At 43.1% G+C, this 22,369-nt stretch overlaps 1 protein-coding gene across 5 annotated transcripts; it reads right to left on the minus strand.

Annotated features, from left to right (window-relative positions):
• Positions 1-6,629: 6,629 nt before the first annotated feature.
• Positions 6,630-20,750, minus strand: LOC110523339 (metal transporter CNNM3). 5 transcript variants are annotated; one of them, XM_036976952.1, is made up of 14 exons: positions 19,656-20,749; positions 18,234-18,428; positions 17,923-18,062; positions 17,387-17,563; positions 17,085-17,242; positions 16,749-16,892; positions 15,313-15,471; positions 13,490-13,659; positions 12,632-12,728; positions 11,567-11,697; positions 11,357-11,486; positions 9,469-9,537; positions 8,936-8,949; positions 8,608-8,716 (listed from the first exon to the last, which is right to left on the minus strand). In XM_036976952.1, the coding sequence occupies exons 1-12, from the start codon at positions 20,391-20,393 to the stop codon at positions 9,488-9,490; spliced, it is 2,289 nt and encodes a 762-aa protein (XP_036832847.1). In that variant the 5' UTR covers positions 20,394-20,749; the 3' UTR covers positions 8,608-8,716; positions 8,936-8,949; positions 9,469-9,487. The 5 variants fall into 5 exon arrangements, with proteins under 5 accessions (XP_036832845.1, XP_036832843.1, XP_036832844.1 ...); XM_036976950.1 differs by having other exon boundaries at positions 6,630-8,949; XM_036976951.1 differs by lacking the exon at positions 8,936-8,949 and having other exon boundaries at positions 8,577-8,709.
• Between the last annotated feature and the right edge of the window lie 1,619 nt (positions 20,751-22,369).

Genomic DNA, 22,369 nt, shown 5'->3' on the forward strand with positions numbered 1-22,369 from the left:
GCGAGGGCCAGCCAACGAGAGCGTACAGGTCGCAGTGGTGGGTAGTATATGGGGCTTTGGTGACAAAACAGATGACACTGTGGTAGACTGCATCCAATTTGTTGAGTGATTTGTTTGTTCAATTTGTTGAGTAACTCTAATGAACGTATCCTCTGCAGCAGAGTTAACTCTGGGTCTTCCAAGAATTTCAAATATAAAATATATTTTGATTTGTTTAACCCTTTTTCTTACTACATGACTCCATATGTGTTATTTCATAGTTTTGATGTCTTCACTATTATTCTACAATGTAGACAATAGTACAAATAAAGAAAAACCCTTGAATGAGTAGGTGTGTAAATATTTTGACCGGTAGTGTACCTCCATTAATGCTTTTAACTGCTACCGGGCTACCTTCAGACGAGTCTTGTGAGGCTTATGAGAGCATAGAGCATGTGTGTGTTATAGAGCATGTGTGTGTTATAGAGCATGTGTGTGTTATAGAGCATGTATGTGTTATAGAGCATGTATGTGTTATAGAGCATGTATGTGTTATAGAGCATGTGTGTGTTATAGAGCATGTGTGTGTTATAGAGCATGTATGTGTTATAGAGCATGTATGTGTTATAGAGCATGTATGTGTTATAGAGCATGTGTGTGTTATAGAGCATGTATGTGTTATAGAGCATGTGTGTGTTATAGAGCATGTGTGTGTTATAGAGCATGTGTGTGTTATAGAGCATGTGTGTGTTATAGAGCATGTATGTGTTATAGAGCATGTATGTGTTATAGAGCATGTATGTGTTATAGAGCATGTGTGTGTTATAGAGCATGTATGTGTTATAGAGCATGTATGTGTTATAGAGCATGTATGTGTTATAGAGCATGTATGTGTTCGTGAGAGTCTCACCTTTTGATGGTGAGGTCATATTAGTGTGTCGACAGAAGTTGGCAGATCAGCAGTACAGACTTTAGACAAGTCTTGTATGTGTTGTAGAGCAAAACGGAGAACACCATCGTATTCATGACAGTCTTTCCATAGAGGGTATCAGGTTGATTGTGATGGTGATTATTTTATTATGCCAATTCGATTTCTGCATATCAGAGGTGTAAGGTGTAAAGATGAAAGTGTGGTGTTATGTTCACATGGCAAAAGACAAGGAGAATTACGCACTTCCTTGTTCAGCTGACTCAATTCAGTCTAACATGGTGCTAGGGTTTCCATTAACAGGAAGTTTGGGGTTTGGGGGGGGGGGGGGCTGGGGGATTCTAATGTTTTTTTTACGATGCACATTTGATTTACAAGACAAAAACTAAATCATTCTAATCATTGTAATACTGGTCTTTTTGATTCAGGTACCAAAGGCACTATAGCATAGAGGATTTTGGAAAATGGCAGAACCCTGCACTCACTATATTCCCTATTGGCTCACAACAGTGGTTTTGTAATAATGAGAATCAGCCAGCAGTGTCCCTTGCCTCCCACATTAACAGTGTTTTCTGCTGCTCTAGGTCTGGGATTTGGTAGACTAGCCAGTAATGGTAAAAGATGCAGGTTAACGTGTGTCGGTCTATCAGACCAGAGGGGAAAGTTAGGCTGGGTATGTAACCTGTGTGTTTCATCACCTCTACGGACTGTACTCTTACCATATTGGGAATTCCACTGACAAGGTCAATGCAGTGCATAGGAGGTAAGTGTGTGTGTGTGTTTTTGTGTTTATGTAAACACATGCAGGCCACTCTGCCACACCTCTCTTCTCTTTCTCTATTGGTTTATAAAGAGGCTAAACCAATGGGGGACTTCCCTTCTCTTCACCAGAGACACCTGTTGTTGTTATTTTACCTTCAACAATATGGCCACTTTTTCCCAGAACAATATTGAAGTTATGGAGAACCGCTTTTTGTTGTGGAACTAAAAAAGTGGTAAAAAGAACTACAAGTGAAACTTATTTTGAGCCACTTTACTGGAGAAGTGAATTACTCTGGCATCTGTCTATACAGTCTCATAGTCTCAGTCTCATAGTCTCAGTCTCATAGTCTCAGTCTCATAGAGCCTCAGTCTCATAGAGTCTCAGTCTCATAGAGTCTCAGTCTCATAGTCTCAGTCTCATAGAGTCTCAGTCTCATAGTCTCAGTCTCATAGAGCCTCAGTCTCATAGAGTCTCAGTCTCATAGAGTCTCAGTCTCATAGTCTCAGTCTCATAGAGTCTCAGTCTCATAGAGTCTCAGTCTCATAGAGTCTCAGTCTCATAGAGTCTCAGTCTCATAGTCTCAGTCTCATAGAGTCTCAGTCTCATAGTCTCAGTCTCATAGAGTCTCAGTCTCATAGTCTCAGTCTCATAGAGTCTCAGTCTCATAGAGTCTCAGTCTCATGGAGTCTCAGTCTCTCAGTCTCATAGTCTCAGTCTCAAGTCTGAAAACCATGATTATGTTCTTACGCACGCACGCACGCACGCACACACACACACACACACACACACACACACACAAAAATTGGGGGCAACAAAAAGGCTGGGTTTCCCAAACTCAGTCCTGGGGCCCCCCCTAGGACCACATTTGGGTTTTTGATCTAGTACTACACAGCTGATTCAAATAACCAACTCATCATCAAGCTTTGATCAACTGTGTAGTGCTAGGGGAAAAAACAAAATGTGCACCCTAGGGGAGCCCCAGGGAAATTACCTTTGTGTAACTTCATAAGAGTAAGTGATGCTGTGTACCACCTCTAGGCTCTACTAAGATCACTCCTACATCCCTCTGAAGAAGTGTGAGACATACAAAAAAAGATGAGTCTAATAGTAATGACATGTATTTTAACTGTAAGAATGTATTACCTTTTAATGTGGCATGAACACAACCAGTCATGATGTTTTCATCTGATTGTCAAACTTCAAAAAGTAGGCTACCTACTACCTGCAACCTGCACACTCCAATAACCAGCATCCAAAGAGTGCACTGTGCACCCTCCATTTGGGCTAGACCCAGTAGATACAATGTTGCAGGTTCACTAGAGAAAGCTTAAGACAGACAGATTGGGGAAGATGGTGTGCGGGGGCACCGGTTAGTCGAGGTAATTGAGGTAATACAGTGGGGCTAAAAGTATTTAGTCAGCCACCAATTGTGCAAGTTCTCCCACTTAAAATGATGAGAGAGGCCTGTCATCATAGGTACACTTCAACTATGACAGACAAAATGAGAAAAAAAATCCAGGAAAATCACATTGTAGGATTTTTAATTAATTTATTTGCAAATTATTGTGTAAAATAAGTATTTTTGCTGGACCCCAGGAAGAGTAACTGCTGCCTTGATGGGGATCCATAATAAATACAAATATAAAAACAAAAACCACACGTTTATTTTACTGTCAGTGTGTATTTGTCGTCAATGTTTTGCTGCAACTCTTGTACGGACTCAGGAGAGGCGAAGGTCGAGAGCCATGCGTCCTCCGAAACACAACCCAACCAAGCAGCACTGCTTCTTGACACAATGCCCACCAACCTGGAAGCCAGCCGCACCAATGTGTTGGAGGAAACACCGTACACCTGGCTACTGTGTCAGCGTGCCCTGTGCCTGGCCAGCCACAGGGGTTGCTAGTGCGAGATGGGACAAGAACATTCCTGCTGGCCAAACCCTGCCTTAACCCGGACGACGCTGCGACAGAGCCTGAACCAGGATCTCCAGTGGCACAGCTAGCACTTAGACCACTGCGCCATTCGGGAGGACGTTTTTGATGTATTTGATACCATTCCACTTATTCCGCTCCAGCCATTAACACAAGCCCATCCTCCTCAATTAAGGTGCCACCAACCTTCTGTCACACACACACACACACACACACACACACACACACACACACACACACACACACACACACACACACACACACACACACACACACACAGTAGCAGTTGGGTCTGTGTGAAACACAAGTCTGCTGAGCAGGCACTGAAGTCATCTTGATGTCATCACTCTCTCCATTTCCCTGATCCTTCAGTCTCTACTTTCTGTTGTCCAGCAGTCACAATGTTGCAACTTCCTCTGTCAGACAAGTGAGTGCGCAATGTGCACAAAAGATTGATCATGGTTTTAATGTTGATTCCCATGACTGTTGTAAGAGCAGATGTGATCATCCTGGGCCTCATTTATAAAACATTTGTTCACACAGATTTGATCACAAATTGCGTGTATGACGAAATCCAAGCTAATGTGATATAAAAATCTTGAACTTACATTGTCAGAAAAGTGGACCAAAACTGAGGCTTGAATGGAAAGACAGAGCTCATTTATTGGGTCGTCATGATACCCAGGAAGTGCAGAAAAAAATGCAGGTCTATTGTCAATTGTTTTCATATCTAATACCTATCTGATCTTTTCTCCAATGTGTAAACAGCAAAAAACCTTATCTGTTGACTTCCAATATATACAACCTCCATATGTGGATCTCATTCCTGATACAAACCCGATACTCCATATGCGACCTCAGTTCGGACGCTCAGATCAGATATATTTTTTTACATGGCCTATTGTTACCATGACACCCACACATTTAAAGGAACAGTGACAGGAAATGAGCATGGCATCTGTGTGCTACTTCAGAGGCTACATCAGTTTTAATGCGCAAATCTGACATGGGTCACATTTAAAACTGAGTGGACAGTCAGAAAAAAAACATCAGATATAGAAAGAAAATCATATTTGTGTAAACAGTGTGAATTGATGTTACTGAACTGCACCGATTGCTCTCGCAGGTGTGGCATGCTTTTGGCTCCCTCTAGTGACATATAGGCTTCTACACCAAAGGCCACTCAGACCGTTATGCACCATAGGGCCCTAAGACCAATGAGCTATGGTCAGTGTTGCTCGTTCCATATAGACGATATACACTGAGTATACAAAACATTATGAACACTTGCTCTTTCCATTACAGACTGACCAGGTGAAAGCTATGATCCCTTATTGATGTCACTTGTTAAATCTACTTCAATCACTGTAGATGAAGGGGGAAGACAGGTTGAAAAATGATTTTTAAGCCTTGAGACATTTGAGACATGGATTGTGTATGTGTTCCATTCAGAGGGTGAATGGGAAAGACAAAATATTTAAGTGCCTTTGAACAGGGTATGGTAGTAGGTGCCAGGCGCACCGGTTTGTTTCAAGCACTGCAACGCTGCTGGGTTTTTCATGTTCAACAGTTTTCCGTGTGTATCAAGAACGGTCCACCACCCAAAGGACATCCAGCCATCTTGACACAAATGTGGGAAGCATTGGAGTCAACATGGGCCAGCATCCCTGTGGAACGCTTTTGACACCTTGTAGAGTAGAGACAAATTGAGGCTTTTCTGAGGGCAAAACAGGGGGGGGGGGTTCAATTCAATATTAGGAAGGTGTTCCTAATGTTTAGTATACTCAGCATATGACCTCAATGTTACTTTAGTTGAACAAAACAGTGGATCTCCTGAGTATGTGGATGATGCAACATGGGGTGTTTAGGAGGAATATGACTAATGTGATTAATTCTCAAACTTATTTGATCTACAGTGAGCTGCAAAGTATTGGGACAGTGACCAATGTGTTGTTTTGGTTCTATACTCCAGGACTTTGGATTTGGAATTATACATGAACTATGAGATTAAAGAGCAGACTGTCAGCTTTAATTTGAGGGTATTTTCACCGTTTAGAAATTACTACACTTTCTGTACATGGTCCCCCTATTTTAGGGGACCAAAAATATTGGGACAAATTCACTTATATGTGTTTTAAACAGGGGAGGAGGGCTCATAATAATGTCTGGAACGGTGAAAAGGGAATGGCATCAAACCATGTGATTGATGTATTTGATACCATTCCACTTATTCCGCTCCAGCCATTACCACAAGCCCATCCTCCGCAATATAAGGTACCACAACCTCCTGTGGTATTAAAGTAATACGATGTTGAGTATTTGGTCCCATATTCATAGTACGCAATGACATCAAACTTGAGACTCAACACCTTTTTGGATGTATTTGCTGTTTGTTTTGGTTGTGTTTCAGATTATTTTGTGCCCAATAGAAATGATATGGTAAAAAGTGTATTGTGTCATTTTGGAGTCACTTTTATTGTAAATAAGAATAGGTTTTTAAACACTTGTACATGAATGTGGATGCTTTTATGATTATGGGTAATCCTGAATGAATTGTGAATAATGAGTGAGAAAGTTACATGCACAAATATCATACCAACAAGACATGCTAACCTCTCTGCATTACAATAACAGGGGAGGGTAGCATTATTTTGGGGGGGGAGGGGGTATGATATTTGTGTATCTAACTTTCTCACTCATCATTATTCATGATTTATTCAGTGTTATCTGTATTCATGGTAGCATCTACATTCATGTACATATTATTTACAGTAAAAGTGACTCCAGAATGACAATACATTTACCATTCATTTCTATAATGGAAGAGGACCATTTCATTGGATGTAATCTGGAGAAGGTTGCAATGTGCAACTAAACCAAACGCTTTCTTTCTGGCGTAGCATTTGGCACGAGCAGTGTGAACAGACCCTAAAACCATCTAATCCTGAAATGAGGGAGTAAAGCTGCATTGTAACTAAAGTAACAAATCAGGATAAACAAACAAAAACAAACAGAAAAAAGACAGATGTATACAAGGACTGGGTTTATTTACTAACAAACAGCAGATATTGAAATAGTTCAATGCAATGTTCTCTGCACACACAACTCTCAGCTTCCAGAGAAGAATTGGGAAAAAAATCTATACAAAAAATTCCTGGAGAGAAACTAGCGCTGGTCCGGTTCTCATCATCATGGTAACAGTATTCTACATTTGTACCTGAAAACTACGAGTTTAAATCTGCATCCTTGATTCATATTCTCTCTAGATAAGCATATATATATATATATATATATTAATATACCGTTTTTTACCCCCATCAAAAAACCCAACATTTCTCCCAAACAATATAAGTAGCATAAGTAATGATGACCTTTTTACAATATACATTGTCTTTTAATACAATATAAATGGACTTGAAACATAATCAACAGTACAATATTGTTAAAACAGCTGGGAAATATTTACTTTGAATCACATAGTTAATCCCTTGTCTTAGCATGTCATTAATTAGTGTATGTCTGTAATTAGATCAACTAAAAAAACGCTTTATGGGGTGGAGAACGACTGAGGTAACCAAGATGGCCGCCAAAATAGGCAACCCCTATCATGGTTGCTGGGAAACATGGGTCGTATTCATTAAGCACCAAACGGAAGAAAACGTACTGAAACAGGGAGGGACTACCTAGACTTGTCCAATAAGGACAATACTTGTCCAATTTATTTTTGTTTTCCGTTTCAAAACATTTTGCTACAGTGTGCACTAATAAATTTAACCCTGGTAGAGTCTCTGGTCCACGCCAAAGACTCCAATCTCCATTCCAAACCCCTATGTTAGCAGATCTGAAAGAACCAGATGGGTGCTGCCATCACCTTTTCATCAGACCTGTTTACACTAAGGGCTAGGGCCTAGGAGCAAAGGGTAGACAACTAGGGGCCAGGGGAAGGTGTTAGGGGAAGGACCAAGGGGTTGATTCTGGACCAGGCCTTTATCTAGGCGTTTCCTGTCTCCACAGGGCACTGGGTAACATATGTATTCCCTGCACACATGTGTAGTTACACTGCAACATGGGAAATTGAGTTTCCTGAAAGAGTCTCTCTCACACACACACACACACACACACACACACACACACACACACACAACTTCTGTGTGTGTGTGGAATGTTAATGGAACTCAACCTACTCGGCTGTCAAGGATGAGAAAATCAACAAGGTGCTTTAGATGTGACAGACACAAACACATTGTCTATTCTGTATGGTGTTTATGTGGACTTGTGTCTGTTTTATCTATTCTGTATGGTGTCTGGGTAAATAAAGGGGATTGTGATTGTCTCTATGGCAACTTGGCCAAACAAAAGGAATGCATGAAAGCAGACTGGGTCAGAGTTGGCACGCCGTAAGAGAGGTCAAATGGGAGAGGGCACGCACACGCACACACACACACACACACACAGCTCAGACCTGAAGCTAAACATTGACTGTGCAAAGGAATGGACACAAGCGTTGCATCAGCTCTCTTAAAGGGATAGTATGAACATTTTCAAATACATATTTGTCTATCTAGACCTAATGGGAGTGTATCAAATAAAATATGGACGTATAATCAAACAGCTAAAGCAAATCACCAAAAGCGGTGTACACATTTCTGTGAAAAAGGGCTTTTTTTGACCAACCTGTGTCTAATGCTTGGATGGACGGGTTGTGACAACACACACAGGGGGTTGACGTGAGTTGCTTTGGCACACAGATAGGCTAATAATGAAGGAACAGGCAATGTAACTTTTAGGCAAAGGAGGCTAATTTACAACAGGGAGGAGAGGTGCACACACACACACACACACACACACACACGATTGGCATGAATGTGAAACGTACAATGAATGAGGAAAACGGCTGAGGATAGTGCAGTAGCCACACACACCACTCACACAGATGCTCACTCCAGCCAGGTCCAATCACTGCATTCCAGAGATAAGAGATTCACTGATAAAAATATAGATCTTTTTTAAAAAGCCTCCTTGTTGGTTGTCTGAGTAACACATAGTTCTGACAGAGAGAACTTCATTACCCATGAGCCTCCTCTTCCGTTGAACTTTCCTGGGATTTACTGCCACCTGTGGAACCCAGCCAATGAGAGAGAGGGGGAGGCCGTGAGTGGGGAGATGACATCACACAATGACATAATGCCACCGATTAGTAGGTTACAATGCAGCCCACTATGACATCACAATGCCACCCTGTGACATCACAATATGCTCTTTGACATTGACATTCAATGCAATGGACACATTTTAGTGCTTGTTTCTTTTTGTCAACAGACATGCAGTCTTTACCTCCTGTGGGTGTCCTGTACACACAGAAGGAGATGGAGAAAATCAGCATACGTACCCAGTAGAGAGGGATGAGATGGGGCAGCCAGAAAAGGACAGAAAGATGCGACGAGATAGAACAAGGAAACAGACACAAGCTTTTCAAACACACACACACAACCTGACCTGATTGCATCTCACTATCTGTAAGATACAAATAAATGGCACTAAGTATTTAGAGAAGAAACAGTCAAAAATAACCCCTCTAACTGGGTACATTCCACACAAAGCTTTATCCCAGTGTCTGTGAAGGATCTGGCAAAGAGACTAACCTTTCTAAAGGCCATATTCAGACTTAACTTTCACATAAACCATCCAGTGATGTCAATAGAAGACTTCAGTTCACATGTCTGAATAAAGCCCTAAATGACTCTCAGGTGCTTTGTGACTGACTGAAAATTAAATTCTCTCAATGCCTTGGTGTCTTTTTAGTGTGTGTGTGTGTGTGTGTGTGTGTTGTAGTTGTCATGCCACTGAGGAGACTGTGTTTTGTTTACCTCATGCACACAGAAAACACTAACAGTAGTTCTCAATGGTGTCAAAAAAGGAAAAGTTTACAGGGAACTCTGGAGTGGCCGGAGGAGAGGAGACGACAGGGGAGAGGAGACGGGAGGAGGAGGAGTCAGGGAAAGGAGGAGACAGAGGAGAAGAGGAGAAAGGGAAGAAAAATAAGAGAAAAAAGAGAGAAGAAGAGAAGTCTTAGTTCACCTAAAGGGAGTACAGCTTATACAGTGCCTTGCGAAAGTATTCGGCCCCCTTGAACTTTGCGACCTTTTGCCACATTTCAGGCTTCAAACATAAAGATATAAAACTGTATTTTTTTGTGAAGAATCAACAACAAGTGGGACACAATCATGAAGTGGAACGACATTTATTGGATATTTCAAACTTTTTTAACAAATCAAAAACTGACAAATTGGGCGTGCAAAATGATTCAGCCCCCTTAAGTTAATACTTTGTAGCGCCACCTTTTGCTGCGATTACAGCTGTAAGTCGCTTGGGGTATGTCTCTATCAGTTTTGCACATCGAGAGACTGACATTTTTTCCCATTCCTCCTTGCAAAACAGCTCGAGCTCAGTGAGGTTGGATGGAGAGCATTTGTGAACAGCAGTTTTCAGTTCTTTCCACAGATTCTCGATTGGATTCAGGTCTGGACTTTGACTTGGCCATTCTAACACCTGGATATGTTTATTTTTGAACCATTCCATTGTAGATTTTGCTTTATGTTTTGGATCATTGTCTTGTTGGAAGACAAATCTCCGTCCCAGTCTCAGGTCTTTTGCAGACTCCATTCTTCCAGAATGGTCCTGTATTTGGCTCCATCCATCTTCCCATCAATTTTAACCATCTTCCCTGTCCCTGCTGAAGAAAAGCAGGCCCAAACCATGATGCTGCCACCACCATGTTTGACAGTGGGGATGGTGTGTTCTGCTGTGTTGCTTTTACGCCAAACATAACGTCTTGCATTGTTGCCAAAAAGTTCAATTTTGGTTTCATCTGACCAGAGCACCTTCTTCCACATGTTTGGTGTCTCTCCCAGGTGGCTTGTGGCAAACTTTAAACAACACTTTTTATGGATATCTTTAAGAAATGGCTTTCTTCTTGCCACTCTTCCATAAAGGCCAGATTTGTGCAATATACGACTGATTGTTGTCCTATGGACAGAGTCTCCCACCTCAGCTGTAGATCTCTGCAGTTCATCCAGGGTGATCATGGGCCTCTTGGCTGCATCTCTGATCAGTCTTCTCCTTGTATGAGCTGAAAGTTTAGAGGGACGGCCAGGTCTTGGTAGATTTGCAGTGGTCTGATACTCCTTCCATTTCAATATTATCGCTTGCACAGTGCTCCCTGGTGTGTTCCTTGTTCTTCATGATGCTCTCTGCGCTTTTAACGGACCTCTGAGACTATCACAGTGCAGGTGCATTTATACGGAGACTTGATTACACACAGGTGGATTGTATTTATCATCATTAGTCATTTAGGTCAACATTGGATCATTCAGAGATCCTCACTGAACTTCTGGAGAGAGTTTGCTGCACTGAAAGTAAAGGGGCTGAATAATTTTGCACGCCCAATTTTTCAGTTTTTGATTTGTTAAAAAAGTTTGAAATATCCAATAAATGTCGTTCCACTTCATGATTGTGTCCCACTTGTTGTTGATTCTTCACAAAAAAATACAGTTTTATATCTTTATGTTTGAAGCCTGAAATGTGGCAAAAGGTCGCAAAGTTCAAGGGGGCCGAATACTTTTGCAAGGCACTGTACATTATGGAGAGAAGTAACAATTGTTATTATACTGTCATCTTCAGTTTCTCTTCATTCTAGCCCATGGTGTTAGTATAAGGATGTGTGTATACAGTGTGTACAGTGTGTGTTACTCCTACCTTGTGTGACAGTGTTCCTCTCGTTGAGCAGCTTGGTCTGACTGTTAGGCAGGATCTTGATCTCAGGAGATTCTGGACTCTGGCCAACACGCGACGCCATCAAAGCATTCAGGTACTGCATCCGAGTCACCTGGCAGAGGGACTGTACTGTTAGTCTGACACGCACGGAGAAAGACAAACACACACACACACACACACACACACACAGACCCGTATGAGCTGCAGATCAGTGAGGGCGTGGACGGTGTAGTCAGGACAGTAGCTGGACGGGCTGGTGGCATCTCCCATCTCAAATGGATCCCTGGGAGGACGACGCTGGGTCGAAACTGGAGACTGGTGCACTGGACACACACACAGGTGAATCAAACACGCACACACACAAATGCTGCAGTCAGCTAAATGTTGTGCCACTGCCAGTAAATTTATGCCATGATGGTGTTGCACTGAATTTCACAGGAAAATCAAGAGACAGAACTCCAGTGTCAGCTCATTTTGTGCTTCCCTGTCAAACTGTGCTGCCTTCAAATACAGCATCAAGTAATTATGACACTAACTTTGCATTGTGTAATTAAATAATTACAACATAGTAAATGTAAATGAGGCTAGTAGTCTGGAACTCATCCTAGAACAGGGGCAGGTAACATTCAGCCACAGGAACATTTTTGTTGGAGCGGACGGCTCGCAGTCGCCGTTCCAATTCATCCCAAAGGTGTTGGATGAAGTTGAGGTCAGGGTTCTGTGCAGGCCAGCCAAGTTCTTTCACACAGATCTCAATAAAACATTTCTGTATGGACCTCGCTTTGTGCATGGGGGAATTGTCATGTTGAAACAGGAAATGGCCTTCCCCAAACTGTTGCCACAAAGTTGGAAGCACAGAATCATCTAGAATGTCATTGTATGCTGTAGCATTAAGACTTCCCTTCACTGGAACTAAGGGGCCTAACCCATACACATACTTTTGGAAATATAGTCTTGTTTTAATCGTGGGAATACTGATAACAAACGTATTTCTTGCTGAATTTTACAAAAAAACTATTTTGTAAAAAAATTACTTACGGGCCAATTTTGCTGACTCCTGTCCTATAAGCTCTAGCTAGCCGATGTGGACTGATAACCTACAGGGATGTATTCAATAGGCACTAAGCAGAGGAAAACAGACCGAAACGTTGTGAAACATTTTATAACATCTTCCATTGACAGCCCTAATGAGCATGACCCAGGTAATGGTACGAGTGAGGTATCTAAGCATGTGCGTGCTGCAGTTCTGTGTCTTACCTGAGGTTGGCGCTGTGAGTGCAGACACACCGTAGTATGTGAACGCTCCGTTTTCAAACTTCAAGCCCTCTTTACCGATTTCAACCTCCACACGCCCCTACAGGGACATAGTCAAGTACTGTAAAACATGTGCATGTGCCAACACACACACACACACACACACACACACTGACCTGTAGTAGCAGTATGAAGTAGTCTACAGGGTGGTTGCGTGTGTAGAGGTAGTGGTCACACACACACACACTGACCTGTAGTAGCAGTATGAAGTAGTCTACAGGGTGGTTGCGTGTGTAGAGGTAGTGGTCACACACACACACAGACCTGTAGTAGCAGTATGAAGTAGTCTACAGGGTGGTTGCGTGTGTAGAGGTAGTGGTCACACACACACACACACACACACACACACTGACCTGTAGTAGCAGTATGAAGTAGTCTACAGGGTGGTTGCGTGTGTAGAGGTAGTGGTCACACACACACACACAGACCTGTAGTAGCAGTATGAAGTAGTCTACAGGGTGGTTGCGTGTGTAGAGGTAGTGGTCACACACACACACACACACTGACCTGTAGTAGCAGTATGAAGTAGTCTACAGGGTGGTTGCGTGTGTAGAGGTAGTGGTCACACACACACACACACACAGACCTGTAGTAGCAGTATGAAGTAGTCTACAGGGTGGTTGCGTGTGTAGAGGTAGTGGTCACACACACACTGACCTGTAGTAGCAGTATGAAGTAGTCTACAGGGTGGTTGCGTGTGTAGAGGTAGTGGTCACACACACACACAGACCTGTAGTAGCAGTATGAAGTAGTCTACAGGGTGGTTGTGTGTGTAGAGGTAGTGGTCACACACACACTGACCTGTAGTAGCAGTATGAAGTAGTCTACAGGGTGGTTGCGTGTGTAGAGGTAATGGTCGGGGCTCAGGCGGTTGGAGGGGTCAAAGTGAACTTCCTGGTTGACACTGGGGTGACGGAGCAGGTGGAACAACACCTTCTCTGACACGCGGGCTGGACTGAAGTGCTCTACCTCTGCAAGGAGAGACACACACAGCACCTTTTCAGAACACACACTGATTATCATTGCTTTGTTCAAGCATCCTGTCTAACACACAGGTCTGTGGAGCTTTAGTTATCCAATACATTTGTGTAGGGCTGGGGCAAAAGCCTGCAACTATCCAGGAGCAGGGTTGGCGAACCCTGGCCTATGGTTTCATCACTGATCAAAAGCATACTAGTTTGTCAAACAACCGTTACATCTTGTCTTTTCTATTGTCATTATTTACACTATTCTATCCTAGTATACATTCTGTTCTATTTTCAGTCCAAACCTCAGCGGCTAAAGGTCAATCTATGTCAAGAAGCTGGAGAGGACAGAGAAAGGTCAAATAACACCCACATCCAGAGTGTAGTCCTATAATGCAGACAGATTAACGATCTAGGTTGAATATCCATTCCTGCATATTTTCCACTGTGAAGACTTCGAGTGTGTTTCCATTAACTTCTGTTACAGTGATGTAACCATTACTAGTGGTGATAAAGTGTTACTGTCCTGGTTAGAGGTCGACCGATTATGATTTTTCAACGCCGATACCAATATCGATTATTGGAGGACCAAAAAAAGAAGATACCAATTAATCGGCCTATCTTTTTATATAAATTTGTAATAATGACAATTACAACAATACTGAATGAACAATGAACACTTATTTTAACTTAATATAATACATACATAAAATCTATTTAGTCTCAAATAAATAATGAAATATACGTATATACTGTACTCTATATCGTCTATTGCATCTTTATGTAATACATGTATCACTAGCCACTTTAAACTATGCCACTTTGTTTACATACCCTACATTACTCATCTCATATGTATATACTGTACTCGATACCATCTACTGCATCTTGCCTATGCCGTTCTGTACCATCACTCATTCATATATATCTTTATGTACATATTCTTTATCCATTTAAACTTGTGTATATAAGGTAGTAGTTGTGGAATTGTTAGGTTAGATTACTCGTTGGATATTACTGCATTGTCGGAACTAGAAGCACAAGCATTTCGCTACACTCAAATTAACATCTGCTAACCATGTGTTTGTGACAAATAAAATTTGATTTGAAACATGTTCAATTTGGTTTAAATAATGCAAAAACAAAGTGTTGGAGAAGAAAGTAAAAGTGCAATATGTGCCATGTAAAAAAAAGCTCAAGTTTAAGTTCCTTGCTCAGAACATGAGAACATATGAAAGCTGGTGGTTCAATATTCCCAGGTCTTCAATATTCCCAGTTAAGAAGTTTTCGGTTGTAGTTATTATAGGAATTATGACGCGTCGACTATTTCCTTTTATACCATTTGTTTTTCATTTACTTTTGACTATTGGATGTTCTAATAGGCACTTTAGTATTGCCAGCCTAATCTTAGGAGATGATAGGCTTGAAGTCATAAACAGCGTGTGAATCAAGCATTGCTAAGAGCTGCTGGCAAAAGCAGTAAAATTTGAATGAACGCTTACGAGCCTGCTGCTGCCTACCCCCACTCAGTCAGACTGCTCTATCACATCATAGACTTAATTATAATATAATAAACACACAAATACAAGCCCTAGGTCATTAATATCACGAGATCATTGTATGTCTCTGTGCGTTACGCACACGCGTGCGCACCCTCACCTCTGGAGAGGAAGCGGTGTGTGGCCAGCAGTAGCTGAGGTGAGGTGCGGATCTTGGGTTCTCCCTCTGGGAGTTTGAACAGAGAGAACTCTTGGTGGACACTGCGAGGTTCCAGAGGAATCTCCAGAGGGGCCATGGGACGCTTCACCTTCATGTCCACTACAGATAGGGTGGAGGGGGTAGGGGTTAGGGGACAGGGAGAGGTGTTAGGCGGCAAGGAGAGTGGTTAGGGGACAGGGGTTAGAAGAGAGGGATGAAAGAGGAGGAGATTAGGAAAGACAATGCCGGAGAGAAGGAGAAGTGATGTTTAACCATCAATATTTCCTTACAAAATACACATTCCATCCTCTCATTGCAGACAGACAGACACAGAGAGACAGACAGACACACACTACCGTTCAAAGGTTTGGGGTCACTTACAAAGCTGTGTAGGCCCCGGTGTACAACTGAGCAAGAGGAAAAGTACATTAGAGTGTCTAGTTTGAGAAACAGGTGCCTCACAAGTCCTCAACTGGCAGCTTCATTAAATAGTACCCGCAAAACACCAGTCTCAACGTCAACAGTGAAGAGGCGATTCCGGGATGCTGGCAGAGTTCCTCTGTCCAGTGTCTGTGATCTTAATCTTTTCTTTTTATTGGCCAGTCTGATATGTCTTTTTCTTTGCCCTAGAAGGCCAGAATCCCGGAGTCGCCGCTTCAATGTTGACGTCGAGACTGGTGTTTTGCGGGTACTATTTAATGAAGCTGCCAGTTGAGGACTTGTGAGGCGTCTGTTTCTCAAACTAGATACTCTAATGTACTTGTTCTCTTGCTCAGTTGTGCACCGGGGCCTCCCACTCCTTTCTATTCTGGTTAGAGACAGTTTGCGCTATTCTGTGAAGGGAGTAGTACACAGTGTTGTACGAGATTTTCAGTTTCTTGGCAATTTCTCGCATGGAATAGCCTTCATTTCTCAGAACAAGAATAGACTGACAAGTTTCAGAATAAAGTTCTTTGTTTCTGGCCATTTTGAGCCTGTAATCAAACCCACAAATGCTGATGCTCCAGATACTCAACTAGTCTAAAGGCCAGTTTTATTGCTTCTTTAAATCAGAACAACAGTTTTCAGCTGTGCTAACGTAATTGCAAAATGGTTTTCTAATGATCAATTAGCCTTTTAAAATTATAAACTTGGATTAGCTAACACAACATGCCATTGGAACACAGGAGTGATGGTTGCTGATAAATGTAGATATTCCATTCAAATCAGCCGTTTCCAGCTACAATAGTCATTTACAACATTAACATGGTCTACACTGTATTTCTGATCAATTTGATGTTATTTTAATGGACAAAAAAAATGTTTATTTTCTTTCAAAAACAAGGCAATTTCTACGTGTATGTGCGCGCACGCTCACACACACACACACACACAGTTTCTCGCGCTCTCTCTCTTACTGTAGCCGTCTGACTCATCCAGGATCTCTGATTTGATGATCTCCTCGATGACATCCTCCAAGGTGACCAATCCCAGCACCTCGTAGAAGGGATCCCCCTCCCCCTCGTTGTTCACCTTCTGAACGATGGCCAGGGCAGAGTTTCCTGGAGAGAGAGCGGGGTGAAAGGGGGTAAAGGTCAAAGTTGAGGAGAGCTGGGTACCTTAGTGGTCATATCGCAAGCCGACCACAACTTTTTCCATATTAGTCCACAAGGAGGGTAGGAGTGACTGTAAAGAAATTGACTTGATATTGTGGCTATATTTCTAAAACGATCACCACATACACACACACACACCTTTCTTGAACTCCTCCAGCATGGCGTCCAGTTTAGTGTCATTGAAGACAAAGTGCAGTGGGTGATTGTAGAACTTGGTGATGGTCGTCATGGGAGTACAGTCGTCAGGATCGACCAGAGCCAGGTCCTTCACGAACAAGATCTCCACAATGTTGGACCTGGGTAAATTACATTAGATACCTGTTAGTGTGTGTGTGCTTGAATGACCCACCTGTCTTCTTTGTAGACAGGATGTGTGTGTATGTTTCTTTAAGTGTATGTCCCTGTGTGTGTGTGTGTTTTTGTATGACCCATCCACCCACTTCTCCTCTTCATAGATGGGGACTCGTGTGTATCCACTCTGCATGATCTCTGACATGGTGGTGAAGTCCAGCACAGCGGTGGACGGCAGCATGAAACAGTCGTTCAGTGGAGTCAGGATGTCCTCCACGGTCTTCCTGCGCAGTGCACCACGGCTAAACTCCTCCTTCACAAACTCACTGCAAATCACAACGATGACAAACGATAATGATGGATTATAACATTAACTCTGTGTCAAAGAACTTTACAATCCCATATCAACTCATAGCCTCTAAACCCTAGACAGAGGGCAGTCACCTCCAGTCCTGCAAGCTTTTCAGCCCTCGCAAACCTGATCAGGTGTGTTAATGTTGGGCTGGAACAAAAGCCTGCCCCTGTTGGTCCTCATGACCAGGTGGGGTACAGGGGCTTGATATAGATTTAGTTTATTGCAGTATGGGAATCACCACAGACACAGTTGTCCTATTGATCAGTGATAGAGCAGTATATGGCAACCATGGAAATAACACACATGGTCATACCGATGTGTGTCAGGTACCTGTAGGGATCATTGACGTTGGTACGGATCATCTCCATAGCCCTCTCCCTCACACCGCAGGTGCTGATGTCACGTCTCAACACCAGATCCAGCACCAGGCCCAGCGGGCACGACAGTGGGCACGTCAGCACCATACACACCTGGCAGAGGAAGATGTAACCTGTTCAATCCTACCTTCTTGTTAAGAAAAAAATGTATATGAGGTTGCTAGGAGCCACAGGTCCAGGTATTCCCTCCCTGTTTGAGTCTGTTATCTTTCGGTTGGTGCCTAATGAACATGACCCTTTCCTTCTGTTAGGTTCCATACAGACCTGTGCCAGCCAGGTGAAGCCTGGGGCAAGCTGGAAGCCGTAGCCGGAACACACTATGTGGGGAACAAGCTCTGACACCAGGAAGATGAGGAACCCGCTGGTGAAGACGGCGGGCGCTATGGAACCCAGGACCCTGTAGAGTAGCACACCGAGAACTGAGTGGCCCAGAGCGCACAGGAACAGCAGAGAACACACCTAGAACCGAGAGTGGGGATGGTGTGAAGTTAGTGTGGATTTCAGAGTGATTTCATACATCAATATTATTTGATTTGATTTAAGACGGTAAGCCAGGGGTCTCTAGTCTTGGATGTGCAGGCTTTTATTCCAACCTAGCACTAACACAGGGTTGGGGAGTAACTGACTACATAGAAAATGTAATCAGTTGCGTTTCCAGCAAAAATATTGGAATCAGATTAGATACTTTTGAAAAACTAGATGATTTCTTCTCAGATTACTTTTAAATTCAGAAAGGATGTTTGTGAAAAAAATACATCATGTTTTCATCCAAATGTTTTCACAATGACATTAAATTCAGCATTGAAAAAAGCTGCATGTTTAAGTTTGTGCCATCTGTGCGAGTCTAACCCCAAATCAGAGACTACTATGATGACACATCAAATGCATTTGATGGATCCCTTTTGTCTTCTTCTAATGCCTCTTAAAGGAAATGTAATCCAAAATTACAAAGTAATCAGATTACATGACTGAGTTTGGGTAATACAAAAGTTACATGACTGATTACATTTTTTGACAGGTAACCAGTTATGGATTAGTGCTGGGATGGAACAAAAGCCTGCACACCCAGTAGCATAGCATCCAGGAGGGGTATACATTGGGACCCCAGGCATAGGCATCATGCAACCTAAAAATCTGAGGGGTCAAAGTATTGAGACTCTGCCCCCCTGTCCGTAAATTTGAGAATTTGGCATTTTTCAAACATCTGAAACATATTTGTTCTGCAATCTAGAGCCATAATCATTATTCTTAATTCAATTAAAATGTTGTTTTCTGCATATATAAGCATACCTCGAGTTGTCCTTTTTTAAAGAAACAAAATATGCTAAAATCTGGGTAAAAGATTGAAAGGAATGTGAGTTTTATTCAGCACATTTATTCAGTCTACCAACCTTGCCAGCTAAAATAGATAACCTAGCTACTCAAAATTTGATTGATAGCCTAAAATTGCTACTTGGTAGCTAGTTATAACGTTTGGTAGATCGGAAATGTATGTGGGCTAGCTAACTCCAACTTGCTAAAAGGCTAGAAGTATTACAGAGAAGAAAAAAAACAACATATTTTTTAATATAATCAGGACAAATCTGAAGAGGTATGTGCCCCTGTATCCCCCATGGACATCACGTCTCTGATCCCAGGTCTAATCCTTGTGTAGTTGTAGTAGTTGTTGTAGTAGTAGTGACCCACCAGGCAGTTGCCTCGTCTCCGGATTGGCTCGAGGCGCTTGGCGACCCGTTTGTCCTCCTCGGAGCCGCAGCTGTGGAAAACGTAGAGGTCCAGGGGGTCCAGCCACAACAGGCTGAGGTTCACACTCCTCAGTACCCCGCACACCAGGATCAGCAGCACGATCAGCACCGCCATACCCCACGGAGGGATGTAGTCTGCCGGGAGACCTGCGTCGTTGTTGATCTGCAACCTGTCCGGTCCCACCGAAACCCAGCTTCCGTTCTTCAGCACGCACAGGTGGTGGTGGTGGTAGGTAGGGTTGGCATCATCCCCTCCTCCCGTGGAGGATGCAGCGGGAGAGATGCTGCTCTTGTCCAGCGTCTGTACCGTTATCAACCCGCTGTACTCCTCGTCCGCTGTGAACTCCCCGGTGACCTGGAAGGCGGCGGAGACACGGCGGGTCTCTTGCTCGCACGGGTCAGCTGCATCCTCCACCACCCCGGTCTCCTCCTGTCTTGTTCCAGCGAACGCCACCCACGGCCAGGTCCCATTTAGATCCCAACCGAACAGCCGAAGCTTGAAACTGGCCCCTTGCGGCGCAGAGATGATCCGCTCCTTCATATACACCTGGCCTTCTGGGTCCTCCAGTCGCAGCCCCAGAACCCACGGGGCTTGCTGGGTGCAGGCGCCGTCCCTGATCCTCCAGCAGAGCAATAATATCATCAACAAGAACCGTAGGTCTGCCAAGCTGGCCACCATATTGGAATTGGGCAGCTGGGCTTTGCGCGAATCATGTGACTGTCTGCCAGTGTCGCAGCTGCCCGCCCACGGAGGCTCTGCGAGCCACACAGCGCTCAGAAAGAAACTGGTTCCCTTTCGAGGCCATTTTGGGGAGAAAGTGAATAAGCTTCGTGTCGTCCAGTGCTCTCGTTTGGAGCCGCAATGGACGTAAATTCCTCTTTTCTTTTTAAAACGCCTTCTCGAAAATTAACCAATGAGTCTCTATGGCTGATGACACCCAATCAAAAAAGTGGATTGTACCACGCCCATATTTGTTTGGGAGTCTTAACAAGTCAGCTTCCAGCCAAATGTAAAAAGGTCCTTGCTATCTGGGCTCCTTGGGACGTCCCTACCCCGCCCCCCACTCCCATTGAAGTTTACATTTAAAATGGTTAGGTAAGGTTTAGGGTACGGATGTCCCAAGGATCCCAGATAGCACTAACCAAAACTTAAAGGGGCTTCATCAATATTCCTTGAGGCATAATAGAGACCATGTAGGCAGCCTAAAGATGATGTAACTGCATGTTGTTAAAGCATTATTTAGTCATCCAGATTTCTGCTGTCCTCAGTTATCCCTGTGAGTCAAAGTACAGAACTCCAGGTAGAAGTTTCCTTTTGGCACAGATTTAGAATCAGCTTTCCCTCCAACTCCTAACCCTGATCGCAGAGGAGTTTAGGACCAAATGCATGATACTCTGTACAGAGAGACAGCTCCATCTGAAACAAAGTCATCCCCTGGAGGATACAATCACCACAAAAGTAGCCTAAACAGTCACACCCAGCACCACACTGACTGGGCAAGTTAAAACACGTTGACTAAGGGTCTGTCACAGAGCCAAACACTGTAGTTATGTATAACCCCAATGAAACACAGCAGAAACGTGCAGTGGAAGAGTTAAATTCCTATCTTCATGTAGCAACCTGCAGACTTCAACTTTCTGAAGAAAAACTGTCTTCGACAAACTGAACTACATGCTGTTGGGAAGTTATACGCACCACAAAGAAAGATACCTTTTGTTACATGGCATTGGCAACAAGTAAATCTAACAGTCACTAATGTTTGTAATCGGCGTGGCCTACTGTTGACATTACCATTGTGGGAATTTATTTAACCTGTTCTATGTTTGACTCGTCTAGGTGGGAAAAACAGAACACAGACTGTGGCAAAAAAGAGCCCACGAGACACAGGAGTTTACATAGAGAAATATATCTCAGGTTTATTAACCCAGTATCGACTTCTTCAGAACTCCATACAGACTCATTATTTTAAAACAGTAAGTACACATTGCTCACCACAGAAAGTATTGCTGATCAGTCATTACACATGAAAGTCGTTGTGGGACACAAGCACTCCAAGCCCTAACCTCAAGTAATAAATAATATAGCATTTAGAACCGGCTTCTTGTGGAAGACTAGCAGAGAGAAAAACAGAGTGAGATCAGTGTGAACCCGGAGGCCAGACCCATAGTCTGTCAGACTGTTCAGTGTGTGCTTATGGGTCTATCTGAAGAATCATTGTATCCATTCTAATGTCTTGCACAAAAAACATCCTTCTTGGAGTTCTATTCTATTCCGTAGTGGGGGTCTGGCTCTCAGGCGAGCAGTATGTCACACAACAATTCCACAGATGTCTTAAGTTGAAGGAGTGTGCATTTGGCATGGTGACAGCAGGAATGTCCACCTATTGCCAGAGAATTTAATGTTAATTTCTCTTCCATAAGCCGCCTCCAACGTTGTTTTAGAGAATTTGACAGTACGCCAACCGGCCTCACAACCGCAGATCATGTGTATGGTGTCGTGTGGGTGAGCGGTTTGCTGATGTCAACGTTGTGAACAGAGTGCCCCCATGGTGCCAGTAGGGTTATGGTATGGACAGGCATAAGCTACAGACAACGAACACAATTAAATTTTATCGATGGCAATTTGAATTCACAAAAACACTGTGATGAGATTGT

Source organism: Oncorhynchus mykiss, chromosome 5, assembly GCF_013265735.2.
Source record: "Oncorhynchus mykiss isolate Arlee chromosome 5, USDA_OmykA_1.1, whole genome shotgun sequence".
In the NCBI taxonomy this organism is placed as follows: Eukaryota; Metazoa; Chordata; class Actinopteri; order Salmoniformes; family Salmonidae; genus Oncorhynchus; species Oncorhynchus mykiss.